Source organism: Taurulus bubalis (genome assembly GCF_910589615.1).
Source record: "Taurulus bubalis genome assembly, chromosome: 15".
In the NCBI taxonomy this organism is placed as follows: domain Eukaryota; kingdom Metazoa; phylum Chordata; class Actinopteri; order Perciformes; family Cottidae; genus Taurulus; species Taurulus bubalis.
In genome coordinates, this window is record NC_136603.1 from 4,982,050 (window position 1) to 5,002,851 (window position 20,802).

Here is a 20,802-nt window from a genome sequence, read left to right on the forward strand (position 1 = left end):
AGTTAAAAGACGAACCAAACTCAATTCGGTTCCTCTAGTTAAAGAAGACAAGCGTCTATTCGTGTAATTTATGGTCAGACAGTCCAGCTATCTGCATCGTTTTGTTGATCGTCATAAACATAACAAACAGATGTCATTCCCTCTCTCGGTTTTGAAATGACATCGTCGCGTAGTCGCCTTCAGTGACGCGGGCCGCTCTCAGGTTTCGGTGAGTTGAGTTTTTGGAGCACACACACACACACATACACACACACAACCTTCTTCTTAAGCGGCTTTTGTTGCTTTAAGAAACAACGTCGGAGTCAAAGTGAATCTTGAGTTATGTACTGGTGAGGCTGCCTCGTTCACGCCCTCGAAACCTTTCAGGAAAACATTTGTGCGTTCACCGCCGTGGGTCAGAGGCAGACCTGGGAGTTATTTTTATTCTGTGATAATCTGCTAAACACAAGCAGATGCTTCTCTGTGGACCCGACATTGATAAATCCCTCCTCACTGCACTTCTTGCACAACACACTTGCTTCCTAAGTTGCTCCCTTGTGATTTGTTTAATTATTGCAACACATGTCTGTGCTTAAGTCGAAATGTTGTAATATGAACTGAAGTGTATTGACGCAATACTTAAAAAAATAATTAGAAACATTATTTTTCCTCATATATGAATCGGCAATTTGGTGAAGAGCGATGTAAAAAACAAACAACAAAAAAACACGTGAACAAGACAGAACAAAACTTTTTTGGTAAGTCGCTAACAGTGGTTGTTTGGCGTATCGAATGTTCAGTAGCAATGTCCGCTCCCCCACGTGTTTCATTTTTCAGTTACCCAACTTTATGGCGCCAAAATACGTCCCTTCTCCCTCCGGGTCCAGCATCCACGCATTGGACACTTTGACGGACAAGGCGTCCCCCTTGTCCAGCCGGACCCCTCGGCCCTGCTGGGCGCAGTACATGTTATAGGTCGTGATGTTCCAGCGCATGGTGCTGCCCGTCTTCATCAGCACCGCCGCCTTGCTGTTCTGTTTGATGCTCTCGTGGTAGACGTACTGGATGAGCTGGGTGTTGCTCACGTCCACCGGCGGGAGCCCGGCCGAACTGCTCTCCTCCGGTCTGTAGTAGCGGAAGCAGGTCTTGGCGTAAATGTAGTAGAAGCCCGACTCCATCACCATCAGTTTCCCCCTCTGGTAGCCCATCCTGTTGCGGTATCCGTGCACCTCGTCCCAGTCGATGGTGATGGCCTTCGTTAGACCTGGCAACAAAGAGCAGCAAGTTTTGGTGGATCTCTTCATTATTTTTTGTGTGGTTTATCATACACCAAAAGAACATATTTGTAGCGCTGTCCAGTCAAGAAGCAAACAGGAAGTAGCTGTAGCATCACAAGCTAGTAAATAACATCCATAAGTATCAGTTAGAGGTGGTCAAATGTGGCCTTTAACCTTATAAATATAACTATTTTGTTTATAAGTGAATTCATGGCGAGTTAATATTCATGCAGTCTAGGATGAGTGAGTGTCACATTATGTGAGCCTAGCTGAGGTTAATAAATAATTAATAAGCAGCTTTTAATCATGTGTTAGTTAGCGAGGTCACGTTGGTTCAGTTCGATGCAGCTTACTGCTTATGAATATGTATTCTGAATTCTGAATAATATGCACTGGTATTGTTTCCAGTGCAATAGCGCGTGGACTCACTCTTTGAGTACTCCTTGGTCTCTCCGATCGGTAGATGAGCCGACGGCAGGCTCTCTTTGGAGCTTTTGCACCGCTCTTTTTTCCTCGTGTCTCTCAGCGCGTTCAGCACCGGCTCCGTCTGTACTTCCTGGAGAAGAGGAACACCGAAAGAAAACTGTTGAACAAACACTGAAGAACAAAAAACATTAAAAAAAAACATCACTTTCTTTTCACGTGTGTGGTATCCTTCTCTGAAACTTACACCCACAATTAAAAATCAAGCTGTGCACGGTACCCACAAACAACTTTATGTTTTACCACAGTTTTTCCCCCCCAGCTGTCTCTTTGGATATCCATGGGTTTGTGTGGGATCTTGTGAAGGGATGCTCGTCCGCTCACTGCCTGCCTGTGTGTATCATCCATCCTGCTAACTTCTCATTACGGCCGCGGTTGTACTCGGGGGGTGAGTGTAACCTTTCAGATAGATTGCGCTTCTCACGGATTTGGCACAAATAGTATCTGGACTGCGTTCAGCTGATTCTATTCAAGGCCGCTGATGCCGCCATGCGCAGCCTGAGCTGGGCTGTCCTCCTCGGAGCGTATACACACACACACACACACACACACTCAAGGAAAACATGGTTTCCTAGCAAGTAAACAGTTACTGCAGCGGAGCTGCCAACTCTCTCACACATCTGGCGTGAGATTAAAATGTCAGGTCGTTTTGTTTTCTGCCTCCACGTATAATCGTTCACTCACATAAGTGACATGATCTCTTTAAAGTTGTACGGCTTTGGGAGGAAAAAAAAGGCCTTGCAATATTTCAAGTAAGACACAATTTTGGATGCAACTAGTACGTCTTTAATTTAAGTGCGCATGCATACGTACAGCAGAGGCAAATACATATGTTGTGGATATGACTTTTATGGTTTCATACATTTCCTCTGATCCAATAATCTCAGGCATTCTGGCAATATCATCTCACCCTAACTCTGAGCCAACACCGACAAAAAAGAAAGAGACAGGAGAAATGGAAAGTGTTGTTTAAAACACTTTAAAAAAAAAAAAAAACCACACACACCCACACGGTGCCCTTGAGCTGAAGCTGCTGCAACAAACTGCACTGCAGGGCCAGTCCCACCAAAAGCATCAACAGGGTTTTGCCACGCTGCACCTGCGCTGTGCTAATAATACGACTGTGTGTGAAGTATGCATTCGCAGGCCAAGTCCAGACAAATCTGCACGCCTCTCAGACTAAGATTAGCACCGTCGATCCTCCAAAAACAATTTGCTGCACAAACACGTTTATAGCGCCGCGTCCTGGAACGAGACGCGGGTAAACATCGCCCTGCCAAGGGCTGCAAAGTGATTGTGATCGCGCTCCCAATTGGGCCCTACATTGTGGGATCTATCTTGATTTGTGGCGAGACCGCGTCAGACCTCCTCCGCCAGAGAGACGAGATTATTTAGACAAAGTCGCTGCAGCTTGGCAGCTTCCTGGTCTAAGTGTGATCTAGAATTAAATTGTGACAACCGCCCCGCACCAGACGGAGCTGCTGCACGAAGGACATCTGTGTGTGTGTGTGTGTGTGTGTGTGTGTGTGTGTGTGTGTGTGTGACTTGTCTTCACATGCTCGCCCCGTGAACACCACAGGCCTCGGTGCAGGCCTTTAACTACCGTACCGCACCGCATGCATCCTTCAACATCTCCATTATGTTGATGAGTGGTTTCTGAGAGGAGAACACACACAAAAAAAAGGCCCTCTCACCACTCGAGGCTCGGCCACCAAAGCAGATCGTCCCTTTGTGCTCAGCCGAGACCTCCTTCTGACGCGGACCTGGACCCCGCGTTCTCGTAGGCCAGGCACCGGCACATTCTGTCTCACATCAAAGCCGGACTGCAGAGCTGACAGCTGACCACTGAGGCCCTGCTATCTAGCAAAAAAAACCCTGAACCGCCGGCGGTCTCCGGGCTGACCCTAACACAACACAGCGGCGTGCCAAGTGGGCCTGTCGCCCCGACACCTCGTAAAAGATCCCAGCAAGTCTCCCTGCGCTCCATGGGAAACAGCCGGAGGGAGGGGGAGGGGGGGGGGGGGTAACGACACAATGAGATCCTCAGTCCAGGACCCGGCTGGGTGGTTTGTGGAAGCGCCTCCATCAGGGATACCCGGAGCAAACACAAATGCATAATATGAGAAGGGGATTAAAGCATTATGGGAAACCAAACACCAGCGGAGCACAGCAGTCCCGTTGTTTCACTTCCTGGTTCCATGGTTGTTGTTGTTTTTTTTGCATTAGCTCGGCAAAACCTGTGCCAAAAAATGGGCGGCAACTTCCAAAAAAGGGATTGGAAACAAACTACATGCCTCCAACGATCAAGCATTCCTGTTTTATAACTCCTGATCCTCGAAGGAAGGAACACTCTGCAGCCGCTGTCGCCAATGGGTGACTCACCAATAGCGGATGCAGTAAACTACTTTCTGTGCACAGTGTCAGGAAGCGATGAGGCTCGTTTTGGCAAAGGAGCTAATTGCCTCCATAACAAAAAGGCAGAAAGGTGTTTTTTTCTGCTGTGGTCGGACCTCTTTCCCAGCCTGTGTGACCACCACCTGGGGTTTTGGTGCTCTGCAGAAGCTGCGGTGTGTGTGTGCTGCAAAGGCACCCGCGGGGAAATCAAGGCTTCTGTCAGATGATTATGTTGTTTATTTTATGATGTTTCGACGCTTCTCTTTCCGAAAAACAAAGCCGCGTTGTTGCACGAACTGTACTTTCCCCTCGCCAGAGGAAATACCTGTACGTTTCAAAACATCCATAAAGCAGATTGCTGTCGGCCTCCGAGATGTTTAGTTTGGCTCCGCGACTTTGTTTAGTTTCAGGGACGCGTCAGCGACTCCATCAATCAAAAGGCTGCTCGCATCGAGTTTGTCCTGCTATTAATATCAAAGACCTCAGGTGTGTGTGTGTGTGTGTGTGTGTGTGTGTGTGTGTGTGTGTCATAGCAGGAAGAGAAAACTTTTAAAATGTAATCTATCTGAGTGGACTGTGTGTCAGAGGGCGTGTTGTGCTGCGGTGTTGCCTGGGGTCAACCAGAGGTCACACTCACCTCTATTGGCCGATGTGGGGCTGAGGACAAATCCACCTGGAGACAGAAACACACAGGAGCCCAGGTTAGAGAGGTCCATGTGGAGAATAACACCATCAAGACATCCCAAACCAGCACTGTCCCCTCCTGACAGGTGTGGGTGGGAGGGAGGAATATTTAACAACATTTATAGAAAGACATTTCAGTTTGGATGTGTGTGCGTGTGTGTGTGTGTGTGTGTGTGTGTGTGTGTGTGTGTGTGTGTGTGTGGGGGAGGGAGGCTAAGTTATTTTCCACATGCATTCGACCGCAGCAGATTTGGAAGCCGAGCACTGGTTCTCATTTGCCGGTCTGTTATCTCTGCGTAATTTAACAGCTGATTTGATTTGAGAAAGAAAGAAAAAAAATGGCCGCGTTATTTGTTTTAAACCCGATCAGCACATTCCTATGAAGACGAGGCGCTGTGCCGATTCCAGCTCTCTCCTCCACCATCTCCAGGAAGTTCTACAGGTGGTGAAGGGGGGGCAGATGAGGGTCCGGTGCCAAGCACAAACACACATTGACACACACACACACACACACAACCACTGACTCATGCTGAAAGTGCTGCCACATGCAAGGGCTACCAGTTAATCCGGGTATTCGAAGAACACTTTGATCGCATCCCTCTCATCGCTCGATCAGATAAAACTCACATGTTATGACACAAATACAAATAGAGCCATGACATGTCTCTCTTTACGGTTTTACTCTTTTGCCTCCCCTCCCTTTTTGCTTCGTTTCCCCCCCTGCTCTGGCTCACATCCAGGACATAACTCGCCACTACCACACTTGCAGGGTGTTTATACCAAAGACAAGCCAAAGAAATTCAACACACTGGGAGAGAGACAGAAAGTGAGAGAGATGCTCCCCAGGTGAACCTCCAGCATCCAGACAGAGCAAAAGATGTGGTCTGCTCTCTCGGCTTGTTGAAACACGACAATGATTCAACTCCGGCCCGCCATAAAAGTAACACAAACATTTGTGGCAGAACATAGGTTTTATTTTGCCTAAAAGATGGCAAAAGATGAGCTGAGGGGAAGGAGGATCGTTTGTATTTCTGCGTTGGCTCCTTGAGCTTTGCCAGACAGCCTCTGCCTCCAAACTCCTTGGAAACAGCTCTGCTTACGCTCGAAAGTTTACAACTTGTGACAAGTATAAATTACAAATACACGTCCCCGATGGCATGTAAACATGCGGGAGAAGCAGCTTCAAGTGAAAACATCTGCATTTCTGCAAACATGACATCTCGCAGAGGAGATGTTATCGATGCTTTGACTCCGAGCTCTCTTGCTGAAATAAGTAATCTTTGGAACATGTCACGCGGGCTTTTGGAGATGTTATCTGGAGGTGTTTGGAGACGTGTGTTCACTGCCTGCGTCTTCAAAGAGACGCCAAAAAAAAAGTTGTGCGCGGAATCTTGGCGCACAAAATCTGCAGAAGTGGCTCATGGCTTCTTCTTGTTTTTTTTTCTTCTTTTCTTTTCTCCTCTTTCACTTTGTGCACATTACACCTTCTTTACTTCTAAAGGCGCACGCCGCCAACTTTACATAGAGATAAGGAAACGTACTTTATGGCATTGTAAAAAAAATAAAAAATTGCGCAAGTGTCGCTGCACTGTTTCAACTCGCTCGTAGCCCAGCAGATAACTGTTGACAGCGTTTTGCAGATCAATATTTACACGCGGAACCAAAGCTTAAGTAAAAAAAAAAAAGCTCAAAGCGCACGCGTGGGAAACCCAGCATGCAAACCCGGCCAACGCAGTGCCACATGGAGCCTACCTCTTGCAGGTAACCCGTCAGGTGCAATAAGATCGCCACGCTGGAAGCCACCTGAAGCAATCCCATAACAGCGAGGGTCCCGAATAGCAGCGGCCGGTACGTGTGCTCCGAGCTCTGCCCCGGGTGGAAGCGGTGCTGCCCCGCCTCGATGTCCACGGTGTTCCGCAGGTAGCCTCTGTACTCGCTGTGGGTAGCTGCCATGGTGCTGTGTGTGTGTATGTGTGTGTGTATGTGTGCGCGCGCGCCGATCAGCCCCGGGGCCAGGTCCCAGACTCAATGCAAAGGCAGGAAAGAGAGAAGTCTGCAAGAGTCCCTATAATCAGCGGTGGGTGGGCTGGAGAGAGCGCGTTCTCCTGCGTGCAGCCAATCAGAGGGCTCCTGGAGAGAGAGAGAGTGAGAGAGTGAGAGAGCGAGAGAGCGCGAGAGAGAGAGAGAGCGACTGGAACGAGACGAGACTGGCAACCGGGCCGACCTGAGCGCACGACAGGTAAAGCGGGCCCTTTATGGCAAATCACGGGGCCCTGCAGGAGCGCGCGACACGTGATCCACCCCTTCTGCCCCCTCCCCTGGTGACACACTCCCTGGAGTAAGGCGGCATAACTGGGATGCATTGTGTTTAATACCTCTTATCAGTATTTCATTTACAGCCTATGAACATTATAACAAGTTTACAACCTTGAAAAAAAGAAAGTGCTATAATTATTAACCAGGTATTATTTTCATAAACAACTTAAATAATAAGCTTATTCTTTTCCCCCTCACAAACACAAAATAAACCGATGAACTTCAAACATTTAAAAATCAACTTTGCTCAGTGCAAAATACAGATTGTATGAATATGGAAATATTGTTCATGACAGCAGTAAAACTCTCCATCCAAGTGAAAACACATTTTAGAGCAGAGGGGGACTTCAAGCATAAGTTAGACACATAAAGCTTTGCAATGTAAACGCGTGCATCTCAATAACATTGAATATGGATTCCGTCACACTGGCAGTTGGTCGCATACCTATCATTGTTTGCTCCTCCTTGCTATCATTGTTTTTGGATGGCTAACTCATTCCACGTGCTGGTGTGGCAGCTTGGAGCTCCAGAGGCGATGCTACGTTGTTCCCTGTGAAGCTGTGAGTCAAACAGACAAAACCGGAATTCTGATCAATTAAAGTGCAATTTCACTGATTGTAAGCATATTTTTCCATTAGCCTCTATTGTTTGTCATGTCATTTAAGAAAGCATGTTGTGTTTTAATGGCTGCCTCAGTCCAGACCAGCACAGCTACATCAAACCCCTCCTATCTACTAATAGCTGGAAAGAGGTAATTATGCACTTTTCACATCGTAATGTTCTCTAAACTGGACTTGGCAGAAAAAAAGTCCCTGGCAGCCGTCCAGTGGAGCTGCAGACACGGAAGCTTATCATTCCACACCTCACACTCCTCCCATCACTTCTTGTAAATGTTGGGATGGACTACATTTTTTGGGATTACATCTCTGCTAGTCAGGGGATTTTTTTTTTTTGACAGAGATGGAAAATAATATTCATGTTTTCATTTGTGCGTAATCACCTGAAGCTAAGAATATGTGTGCTTTCCTTAGCTTCAGTTTATATCTTCGGGAGCGGGTCCTCTTCGTGAAGTCCGCCATGCATGTTGCACCACCGTGTTCCTACTGTAGCCCAGAGCGGACAAAATAAAACACTGGCTCCAGGAGAGACTTTGAGTTGTTACGTTACCTGAAGGCCACTGTAGTTCTCCAACACACTTGTGAAGGGAGAGATGAGCTCAGATCAAAATGTGAATTTAGCCCTTTATAGTCTACTTAAAATATATTCAGATGTGTCTTATTTATAGTTTTGCTATTAAATATATGAACATTGATACAGTTTTTTTCTCCTGTTCCCTTCTTGACACGCTCTTAACATGAAGCTTCAGTCATCTCAATTAGTCAAATGTCAAGCTTACAAGTCTGTAAAAACCTTTATTTGATTTCCATTTCAACAAAAGTGTGTATCTTTTAACTTAATAATAATAATAATACAATAACTTGTGCTAAAAATGGCTCAAATAGAATTACAAATGCAACTCCTTTTTACACACAGTCCCCATAACAGGCCAATCTTAAAAGTATGAACCCGACCTGCATATGAACCCGTCCTCTGTCAGTCTCTTTGCACATCAGTGATGCTCTCCAAAGTGGAAATCATCATTCTCAGTGGTAAAGTGGTTGAAAAAACCCCACCCCTATAGAGTAGTAGTTTCAACTTTAGCCTAACCAAGTGCATGAAATAGCATCTGCCAAAGACATTAAGCACATTACTTAATTTCTGATTTTAATTTCTGATTTTAAGATACTGAAAAAAAAGTCCACTATTAACAAAAAGTGAAGAAACCGTAACAGACCCTGAGAACACAAAACGTCATGCTGAGTCATTATTGTGTGCGCGTCCGTCTGACCACAAATTTCCCATGAACACACATGTTATTTCCTCTCACCTTCAGTAATTCATTCATGATGTGAAGCTGCATCTTACCTCAGTGTTCTGCATACATATAAGCCCATTGTTAAGCGAGGTTACATCTTTTAGTTGCGTTATACAGTATTGACCTCGATTGCCCAAAGTGTTGCGCAATAAAAAAAACTTTCTTCCACCATGATAACAAGTTTCAGTGTTGTAAGATCTCAATGTATGACTGCTGTTTGTTTGATGACGTCAATTAATCCGTGTTCATTGTTGAGTGCATTTACGGAGTTCTGAAAATGTTCCCTATCTACTAGTTCTCCTGTATGTAATTGCAGTGTTTTATCCTTTAATATGATTTCTATCTTACTTTTTGCACATTTATTTTTATTTCTTTTTAAGAATTGTTGGGCCGGGAAAATCGCACAAAACTCGCACAAAAGCGAAACAACGCAGCGAAACAACGCAGCGAAACAACGCTGCGAAACAACGTAGCGAAACAACGTAGCGAAACAACGTAGCGAAACAACGTAGCGAAACAACGTAGCGAAACAACGTAGCGAAACAACGTAGCGAAACAACGTAGCGAAACAACGTAGCGAAACAATGTTGCGAAACAACATAGCGAAACAATGTTGCGAAACAATGTTGCGAAACAATGTTGCGAAACAATGTTGCGAAACAATGTTGCGAAACAACGTCAGAATCAGAATCAGAAACCGTTTATTTACCAGGAATGTTTACACAAACAAGTAATTTTTCTAGGCGGAAGGTGCATACATTAGATATGAGACGTTAGACGAGACAAACAATGATCAACAACAATAACAACAGTGCAATAGGTATTAAATTAAGTATAATTTAATAAGTATAACGTAGCATGACAACGTAGCGTGACAGCATAGCGTGACAGCATAGCGTGACAGCGTAGCGTGACAACGTAGCGTGACAACGTAGCGTGACAACGTAGCGTGACAACGTAGCGTGACAATGTAGCGTGACAACGTAGCGTGACAACGTAGCGTGACAACGTAGCGGGACAACGTAGCGGGACAATGTAGCGTGACAACGTAGCGTGACAACGTAGCGTGACAACGTAGCGTGACAACGTAGCGTGACAACGTAGCGTGACAATGTAGCGTGACAACGTCAGAACAGCTTCGGCCACGTCCCTAAAAATAGTAAAGACAACAACAACATGATGCTATTAATTCCTTCACATCTCCTATTATAATCCACTTACACTTGTGTTTTTCCAAAACAGGCGGTCCAGCGGTCACACATCGCGGCTGTTGCAGCATCTAAACATGGCTCCTGTTAGCCCAGAGAGTGACCTCCCTAACCTCTGCATTTTTCCCCGCTGCCAGCAGAACAACAGTGTAGTATTTGTAAACTCCAGCAGAAAAGCAGCCCCCTTTAGGAACGGGAGTTATTTTAGGCAGAAGCAGTGACAATGGAAAGGAGGGGTGGATGTAGTAGGTTAAGTGAGTTTGCGAAATCCAATCGAAATTTCTGGGTGCCAGAGGAGTTCATGGGAGAAAGCTGGCCCTCTAAATATGCCCCTCCCCCTGCCTAAAACCATCAAACCTCATGGCGCTACAATCATTTAATACTCCGTCATTATGGGCATTCTAACTTCATAAAACCACACATATGATTTTGGTTACGTTGTACAACCACATTCCCCTAACCCCCTAACCCTCTTACTATTACTCGTGTTTTTACCACGCTCGTTTAGAGCAGCCTCTGTTGATGTTTTGCTTCTGAGACATAGCACAAGGACCGGAGTCTGTGCCCGGCCAGAAGCTTCTCCTGACGATGTTTCGGAGCGAATATTTCCTCCGGCCCTGGCTCCGGCCCTGGCTCCGGCCCTGGCTCCGGCCCTGGCTCCGGCTCTGGATGTGGTGCTAAGAAGTGCTCTTCTCTCGGTCAGAGGTTGTTAATACACCATGAGAAACTGTGTTTGGCTGCGGGTTTCCTGGCCCCTCAGCAGTTTCCTCAAGGAGTCAGGAGTGCGGCGCTGCGGCAGGGAAGAGCGGAGAGCGGAGGCCTGGTTTGGGCTGATATTCAGGTTAACGCTTTTTTGTTTTGTTTGGGTTGTATATCGCACACACTCACAAAGTGTGCATGTGTGTGCGTGTATGAGGGTGTGAGAGAGGAAGGGTGTTTTGGACGGTCTCCATGCCCCTTTTGTTTTGCTTTGGTCCGCCTGCCAGGGAGTGGAACCCGATGCTCCCTCGGATGATGACAGACAGCCAAAAGCCCTGTAGCTGTAGTGAGATGAAGAAGAGGAAAGAAATTGAGATGAAGCATGAATGAGAGAGAAAGGGTGAAAAGAGGTAAAGTGAGAGGGGGAGAGATAGCGGCGTGCAGAGATAGCACTTGAGACAGGGCGTGTACACCTTTGCCACTGGTCAACTCCTGCATTGTTACGAGCATTATCTCTGGTTTTTAAGAGCATTCCTAGCTAACCACGCCCTCGCACTCACCCCGCCGCTAAACTCAGCAACCTCTCGCTCATCCGGTGGACTCTGACATCGGCAGTTTGCGCCGACTGAGGTATCGGGGGGTCCGGGGTGAAGGTTCAGGGTTCACAGGCAGACTGTGGAGTCACAGTCTGGCTCTGCCCGTGGGCTATTTCAGGCTTCAAAGCAAACCAGAATGATTCCACTGGATTCAGCCTGTTTTAGAAAACCAGAAAAGGGGTCGAGATGCATGAATTTCGAGAAGCCAAATATGAGGAAATGGTCGAGCTGCTGCCCGGCATGAGCACGCGATGGCACGGATCCTGGGCACCGCTGTTGTGTTCGCAATTTGGTTAAGTGAGCGCTTTGAAAAACGATAGCAGGCCTTCTCCAGATTCCTCCAGCGTGAGAAGGACATCGAACACCGATGGTATAGCATGCCCGGATCTTGCCACTGTTTATTATTGCACTCTTTTATCTGATTGAAAGGCTGCTGTTAAGACTCGCGGCGTGAGGAGCAGAGGATTGTCTCTCTCTCCTCACTCCCACATCCTCTGCGGTGAGAAGGTCACTCAAAGTCTGCAAAACACACACACACACACAGACACACACACACGCTGCCTTTTCTTGCCCCTCGTTCAAAACTTCTTTCGCTGCCGCCTCCATAGCAACTCCAATGTTTACACCCGACTCCCCTCCTCCTCCTCCTCCTCCTCCTCTCCTGTCACATCACACCGGCCCTGCGGTTTTATCAAGACTGCGCATTTGAAAAGAAAATTGGGATGATGATCGGCCCAAACAGGGATATTCCAGACCATTAGGCAGATCTCATTTCAGTTGATGTGTGGGAGAGTCAGGCTGAACACTGAGCAGACTGTCTGTAGCTGTGTGGAGGGACGACGACAAGTGGCACTGCTTTCTTGTTTATCTTCAAGTAATTAGCCGGCTGTTGCTCTGGAGCGGCGGCACGTGGTTGACGGGGTCACATGACCACGAGCGGAGAGGAAGAGGATGCCCTCGGAGCGGCAGAAAGCGGTGATGCAAGGTCAAGACCACCTAACTAGAGTGTAGTGAGGCCGAGGCTTTGAGGGGGTTGAGACGGAGTCAAGGCCAGAGCGGGGCGAGCCCCACACTGCAGGATGCACTGAGGAAATGTGGAACATGCAAAGCATGGTCACTCCTCAAACTGATCTGAGAGATCCTCATTCCCACAAAAAAACACCCACAGAGTGAAGGATAGAATTCTCTTCACTCACCTCTTTTTGTTGGCCTTTTATACTGCATATATGTGTGTGAATCTAAGTGTACAAAGAGGAAAAGACATTGCAAAGGTTCCTTTGCTTGAGCAGTCAAAGTTCAGAGATCCCCGCTTCAGCTGTGGTCTTGACCGGTCTTGAGATCAAATCCACGATTCGCGGTCTGAGGCCGAGACCTTCAGAAGGTGCTCTCGAGACCAAACCCGATCACGACTACGACAACACTGGTAGAAGGTAGTTTATGTAAAAGGATCAATAAAATATGGCAGTTTCAAGGAAATAAAGTGAAGAGAACTACACATAATGCAAATAGATTTAAACCGTAAGACTGCTTAAAATCAGTTTACACAGGAAACAAAGGGTTTTATTCACATAGAATACATTTATAACAATGATGAACGCCTCATGAAGATAAACATGCTGGTGGCTCTGTGAGGCTTTACTTGGGATTCTTGTGATGAGGCTCAAGATAAAAAAGTGTTCAATTCATCCTGAATGTGGAATCTGAACTACATTTCACACAAAACCTCATGGCGGCGCCAGCAGGTGTGAAGTCAAAGGGGAACGCCACAGTCATGAGGCTCGGGAAACATGGGAACCTTTTCCAAATTTTGAACGTCAATCCGCTCCAATCGTTGTTGAGCTGTCTCGGTCTGGACCAAAGTGATCGACCCCATGCCCCGACGGCTACAGAGATGCAGAAAAAGACTCAAAAGAATGACGGTCTTTTGCCAGTTTAAACACACATGTCGCTCTCCCACTCGGCGCCCTAAACACTCGATCTGTCAGCGCTCCCCCCCCCGGTGCGCCGACTTCCCCCTCGCCCTCGGCTCCTTCCTCTTCGCTCCCTCGTTTCCTTTCCTCCTCTCGCCTCTCCATCTTACATCACATTGCAAACTGTGTTTTCTGACCAAAACAAGCGGTCCTTAACATTTCACCCGGAGAGAGGAAAGAGCTTCCAGTGACACAGCAAAATAGCTGGAAGAATCCCACGCTCTATTTTGTATTTTTTTTTTTGGGATGGTAACCTGGAATTAGGGTCTCACGGACTCTTTAAAACCATCAGTGAAGACGTTGGAGCATCTTTAGCTAAGTTAAGCTAAATATATGAGTGCTACACAGTGACAAGAGCGGTTTAAATCCATTTTAGCACACACAATTGGATGGATATCATGATATTATTGACCACTTTTTGAAAAAAAGATGATTGGATTTTGACATTAGAAGACACTTTTTTTCTTTTCTTGTGCACATTGGTGAACTAAAAAGGTTAAAGCGTCATCTTTTCCCTTTCTTCTCGACTTTAATACTGACGCCTTAAAGGGCCGGGTGTGGTTTTGTCCAGCTGGACGCACGTGAGCAGATCAGTGAAGCATGCTGTGTAAATTCGACGGCTTGGACGACCTCTCGCTCTTAAGTTCGTCTCTGAAACCGCATCTCTCTCGTGAAGCATTCATTCCTCCAACAGGGAATCCATTGCCAGGTCGACTGCCATCGAACCGGTGTGGGAAGACGAGGAGGCGGATGAAGATGGAGGAGGAAAAGGAAAAAACCCCAGGGGCAGGACCGACCATGACATCAGCAGATATCTCTTATTCAGTTAGCCGTGTCAGGATCTCCCGGGCTTCGACCTCTGCTTCCTCTCTGCGGTCGCATCAAAGCGGCCGGGCCCCTCGGGGGCCCCCGAAGACACAGGCCGCGCTGTCATCGTCCGAGGTGGGCGTGAGCGCGGAGGAAGCGCCCCTGAGGTCATCGAGAATCACCATTTGTCAAGATGTTTCCTCATCCATGGGCCGCCCGAAGCTAACGCACGCACCTGAGTCAATAGAGCCGTGGGTGGAAGCCGACTGGCGGCGAGCGGAGACACAAACAGTGGATGGAGCGAACGGTGAAAGCGCGGCCCTCCGCTGTGGTCTCGGCCCCTCCGGGGTGGGAGCAGCGGAGCGAGGTGTGCTAGCTGGTTGCTTTTGTGAGTCAGACAGGCTCACGACTCATTTTCACAGATAACACCTCGTGTTATTTACCGCGTTGCGGAGCTCCGTCTGCTGCTTTTAATCACCAGAGAGTCAAAACAGAGTCGTCACCAGCAGCCCCTCTTGACCAGGATGTTCCCCCTCCGCCCACGGCCTTCTCTCTCTCTCTCTCTCTCTCTCTCTCTCTCTCTCTCTTTCTGCTCCCTTACAATCCTTTTCAGACAAACTCTCGTAATTGCATCGTGATTCAGCCGTTCCCCGCTCATCTCCATCTATTCTCCCTCGACCTTTCACCGCCGTCTCCCACGCCGATAGATTTCATTGTGCCGAGGTCTGAGTGTCCCTGGAAGGTTACACACACACACACACACACACACACACACGATGTGGTCACTCCTGGAAACAAGCAGACAATAGCAGGGAAATGTCACTGGTCACCTCACGTTTTGAAAGTGTTTCCAGCTCAGCCGGTGACTCCGTGGGACCTTTCATTAGTCGTGACCTCACTCGGGGAAATAAACAGGATTAAGGAAGTCCGCCATCATTTCTGTTGCCATGACATCAGATAAAGCATCACAGAAGGGTATGTTTGGTTTGCATCGTGTACTACCTTGTCATTTGCAAATGACTTCATCATTTCAAATGTTGATTGTAGAAATGTACTTGGTCTGGGATCCAGGATCTTTCTTTCTTCTTTCTTCTCTTCATTTGTGAGCCTGAAGACTCGACATGTCTTGTGAGTCGCTTCATAGATAAGGACGACAGCTCCAGGCAATGAAAACAATTCTATATTTTTTAAGCAAACCCCATCGTTTCTTTAAATATGGGCCTCTACCAAACGGAATGAAAACTGTGAAATTGGTAATATTACAAATACTAGTATTTATTTAGTATTTAATGTGTTTATTCTAGATATTTATATATTTACATGGCTTTGAAAACATCTCTGAAATGGTGAAACATCTTACAGATTTTTTCATCAAATACATAATAGAATAACAGTAAATGTATGATAGCCTATTAATAACAGTGAATGTTTATAATCTACATTATATATATATATATATATATTAACTTCTTTAATGAGCTTCTCGTGTCATATATATTTATATATATATTTTTTTATATATGTAAATATATAAAACAGGTTGAAAGCTGCGTTCTCGACACGAGAAGCTAATTCAAGAAGTTTAGAATAAACAAAGTCACAAAACATTTTAAATCCCTTTCAAGATGCAGGTGGTGTCATTGCAAAACGTAAAACTTAAACACTCCCTTCTTCCATTAAGCCAGTGGGTAAAAACACATTTAAACTGACTCCATCCACCTTTTCACAATTACTGTTGGATCTGGAAGTTTTTGGACTGCAACCTAAAAACAATTTATCACCACAAGTTCCAGGAGAAACCTAATTTCCGAATGAGCTTGTATTTCAAAACCTCTGGAAGTGCCTCACTGCTGTGCATGCTGCAGTACAGTAGGTCATCCAGAGTGACCTCAGACCCACCTCCGTGAGTCAGTCCCTCGGCCCATTAACCGCTCACACCTTTGACTTCATGGTGATGAAACAAAGAGCAGATACAGATACAAAACCCCAAAACAAAGAATATGTTCTTCAAGCTGCAGTAAACAAAAGCCTTAGCAGAGATGATGTAGCTGGTTTTCCCCTTCCCAACACAAAGCCCAGTACAGTAGAACATGGATTCCATGGGCTTGACTCAACCCCCCCCCCCCCTTATCCAGTGGACTCTCCCAACAACCCGACCGTTTGTTGCTGTTGGGAGGGAAGTGATGTCAGTGACTCACACATCGACACGGCGGGGGGATGCACCAACAGAGCCAGGACCCAGCCTATCTGATGTCAGAGTGTGTGTGTGTGTGTGTGTGTGTGTGTGTGTGTGTGTAACAGACTGATGGTGGTATGCTATTGGGCTCCTGTCTGTCTCTCCATATCGCTGACTGATCATTTTCCGCACAAAAGCAGCTATACATCGCCTGCTGTGCCGACTGTGCGTCTGCTGTGTCCGTGCACACACACACACACACACACACACACACACACACACAGCTTTTGGTAATCTGCCCGTCAGAGCAGATTACCAAATGCATCCGATGCCCCTGCAGCCTGATGTTGCGTCTGACTGACGTTCCTGTGGCTTCACTTCTGTGAAGCTGTTGCAATCTCCCATTAGGGTTTCTGTGGTCGTGTTTCAGTGTCATCCCGGCTACTCACATCCACAGTAACGCGCTGGCTCTGTGTCACTCGTATCGCTTTATCGCAGAGATTAACATTCCTACTGCTTACGCTGCCAAGAAGAGAAAGAAAGGGTTTTACATGTCAGAATAATAATAATAATCATCTTAAATCATCAATATGAAGATATCGTGAGCCGATTGGAAACCGGTTTTCAATGGAGAGGCCTTCATGGCTTTCAAAATGGAGTCAATGTCCATTGTTATCATCACTATGTATTTTTTCTTGTTAAATGAATTTAGACTCAACCTGTATTATCAGACTTGATCAGCACAATCAACGCAAGTTTATTTTATTTGTGTGATTCGGCTGAAAGCTCTGGAAAAAAACTAGTAAGTGGGTCTTTAGTTGGGGTTGTTGAGTCAAAAAAACTCCCACGGTCAAGAATAAAAACCGTTAAGCCGATCCTAAAAGTGGATGAAACCCTAATTGCATGTGAACAAATCCATCTTCGTGAAAACTGGGCAAACTCGATGGGTTCATGAAGACGGCCAGAAGAAGGAAAGCGAGTAAGTGGACCTTGAGTTGGGATTGTTAGTTCCTAAAACCTCTATATCTGTAGAACAGAGGACTTCTGTAAAACGGCCTTATTATACTTCCACTTTGTAGCCATATATCAATAAGAAAAAACAAATCACACCCATAATTGTTTAATCTAATTTAATCATGACGTTTATTTTGTTCAATAAACTGGGAAATAGTACACGCTGACATGTTTGTTTTCGGTCCGTTGGTGACGGGACTTTCCCCAATTTATTTGTATTTTTTTCTATGCTGGACTCACTTGCCCAGATAGAACCGACCCAGCCATTAAAATATAGGCGTTGTAAACAATATGCACAAAGAATGAAACATCACAAACTCATCGCGCTGGTTTTTAATATGTGGTTTTATTATACGTTCCTTATGTCTTCCTGGCTTCTTCTGTGCTGTGTGATTAAAACTGTGCGGCGGCATTGAACTTTGAACTTTGCCGCAGGAACGAACGTCCCAAAAATGGCGGAATATCGACTTGACTTGGAACAGGAAATGCGCTCCAATCTTGTCCGTTTTCTGCGTTGCTTTTCCTCCCCAAGAGGGGACAGCAATTTGCAGAGATTCACATCTCCGTCCCCCCCACCCCCGCCAACGCCCCCGCCCTAATTTGAGGCCTGCTGTCGATGACTTCACTCAGCCAGGTCGCCCACATGCCGAGCCAAACCATACCCTTGTATGGCCTCTCGCTTCCCGCCGCTCAAAAGATCAGAGGTGTGCTCGTCATGACACATTCCTCGCCTCCCGTATCACTGCACATCCTGCAATTAGCTACTCCCACCTTCTCTCTTTTCTGCCTTTCTTCTTTTCTCCCCCTCCGTGTCAGACAGACAACCCCATTCATCCTCTGCACTGGGAGCCGTCCCTGACAGGTACTGTCCATTGTAGCGAGCGTTACCTAATTATACATGTTGTGTGTGTGTGTGTGTGTGTGTGTGTGTGTGTGTGGCACGGTCTAATCACAGAGCAACAATGGCTGGTGTTGTGCAGCTGTATCCAGGCAAAGCCCGAGAAGTGCAGCGCTGTCATTGAGACCCGCTCTGACAGACACACATCCCTCCTGTTTCTCTTGGCACCTGCAGCATGCTAACCGTAAGGAGGCGGGGCAGTAAAGGAGGCAGCCGTGTAGTAAATATAGGTGTGTGTGTGTGGAGGACACACACCAGGAATAAGTGTTCTTCATGATGGAGGGTTAACAAGCAGAGACGAGAGACTGGCTGACGTCAAAGGGTTGAAGCTGCTTCAGACAGAATAAATGCTTCGACGGGGTTGTTGCTGATGCGGTGCATCATTTACTGTCACGTTGAGTTATGTCTGACCCAACTGGAGCATTTCTTTTTGGATGTAATGTTTATTAACATTTTTAAAGTGTGAGGATACCAAAGGGGGAAGAAGCACTTGGATCCTTTACTTAGTAGTAAAAGTAGCGATTACACAGCGCAGAAATACTTAGTCCCATGTTGAAAGTTTGACTTAGTACAGAAATATTAAAAGCTAAATTGACTGTGTTTGATTATTATCAAAATACTGCAGTGTGTAAGCAGCATTTTGATGTTGCAGTGCATAGGAGGAAAATATTGACTATTAGAATAGATTAATATCAAAAATGAGATTGTGTTAAATCTTAACCTGCAAAGTAGCTTCAGCTGTCAAGTACAATAAGGTACATTATACTACTATATTCCCTTTTCACATGCAGTGGAGTTAAAGTATAGATTCAAATGATTTATTAGTTAATTGCTGATTCACTTTCTGTTTATCTAAACTAATCTATTTCCCCCTTTAACACTAATTATTGGATTTTCCTTCATCGAGCAAAAGGCTTGAACTAAATGAATGTTTCCGTGTTTGGAACATGATAAACTTTATCAGCAATGCTACGCTTTGTAAACAACAATATCACAACGACAAAGACAATAAATATGAGCACATGAAAAAAAGCTTTATTGTCACACCAAGCTTCAAACAAACACATTTAGAGTTTTTGACTTCAAGCTTAGCATGTGCAAACTATTCATCAATGACTCTAGGAGAACAAGTAGTGAACTCACTGATATATAACTTACATAATTTATTAAATATCTTCATTTGGCAGGGTTTTACAAGGAAGCAGGACAAATACAGAGGTGAGTGGAGGTGAGGTACATCTCTCTTTTTTTATTTGATATTTTATTGTTTTTCCATTTTCCTGCCGGTGGTCAGAAAGTAACACTGGGAACGACGGGAGCAAAACAGAGTCACGGCATCGGCTTCTAAATAAGGAGTCTTTTTGCAAATACACATTCAGCTTTCACAAACACAACAGTATAGAGCGACGGGTCATGTGGGATGCACAGGAATGTAAAGTAGATCAAAGAAAGCATCCAAAAAAAAAAAAAAAAAAAAAAGGGCTGAACAATGACAATGAAATGAAAAAACCTGGGAAAGTCCTACTTCAATAACTACACATTCACACTGGGAGAGGATTTGTACACTGATGCGCTCTCTCTCTTCGTGAGTGATGACTTAATACATTCCTTTAATGTAAACCAAGATATATAAGCACTCTTGCTTCTCAGGTTAATACTTGACAGTCTTCTTTTCCACTATCATCATCATATAAATAGTAGGTATCACTTTGGGTTTGAATCTTTTAAAAAATAGTGGATTTTGTGATGTAAACAAATCATACAGGACGAACACCTTTAAGATTATACGACCATTTGGCAGCCTGCAGATCACGCAGTAACAGCCCGAAGCGGAGCGCCAAGGCAGTGTGGACACGAGTCAGGAATCACTGCAGCTCCATTAGTGTGAGCCAATACATCAAGAACGCTCAGCAGAAAAAAAGGCCAAAGAAGACTCAGCCATGCAGGTCGAGCACCAACAACACTTATAGTTTAGAATTAATAAGAGATGGGAGCCTGTGGTATAGTACAGTGTTTCAAACTCAAGAGGGGAGAGTCCTGATATCGCGTTCTCGGGTCCTTCGTTAAAGAATAAATAAACAGCAACCGTATTATTGATGTATCCCAACTATCTCTTCTGTGCATGTACGTTAACCAGGAGAGGTCTGAGGGCGGGGCAGGAAATGACCAGTCTCTCATCGGACAAATCCCGAAAAATGTAAAAAGTGCATCTCAGCTAGTAGTGCTGTGCGTGTGGACGCACACGTATGGGGGAGGCTGGTGAGTAACAAGTGTGTGTGTGTGTGCGTGCGTGGAAGTTTTGGTACCCGAGTTCCTCATTCCAAGCTCGAGTTACGCACACGCTGCTAGTTTGTGGTTTCGGAGGTGCAGACCAGAGGAATGTCTT

At 45.8% G+C, this 20,802-nt stretch overlaps 1 protein-coding gene across 1 annotated transcript; it reads right to left on the reverse strand.

Moving 5' to 3' along the window:
* Window positions 1–634: 634 nt before the first annotated feature.
* Window positions 635–6,770, reverse strand: tnfsf11 (TNF superfamily member 11; the record flags this gene model as incomplete). Its single annotated transcript, XM_079231069.1, has 4 exons — window positions 635–1,243; window positions 1,686–1,812; window positions 4,771–4,806; window positions 6,570–6,770. 4 exons carry the CDS (start codon window positions 6,768–6,770, stop codon window positions 813–815), a joined length of 795 nt encoding a protein of 264 aa, XP_079087195.1. The 3' UTR covers window positions 635–812.
* Between the last annotated feature and the right edge of the window lie 14,032 nt (window positions 6,771–20,802).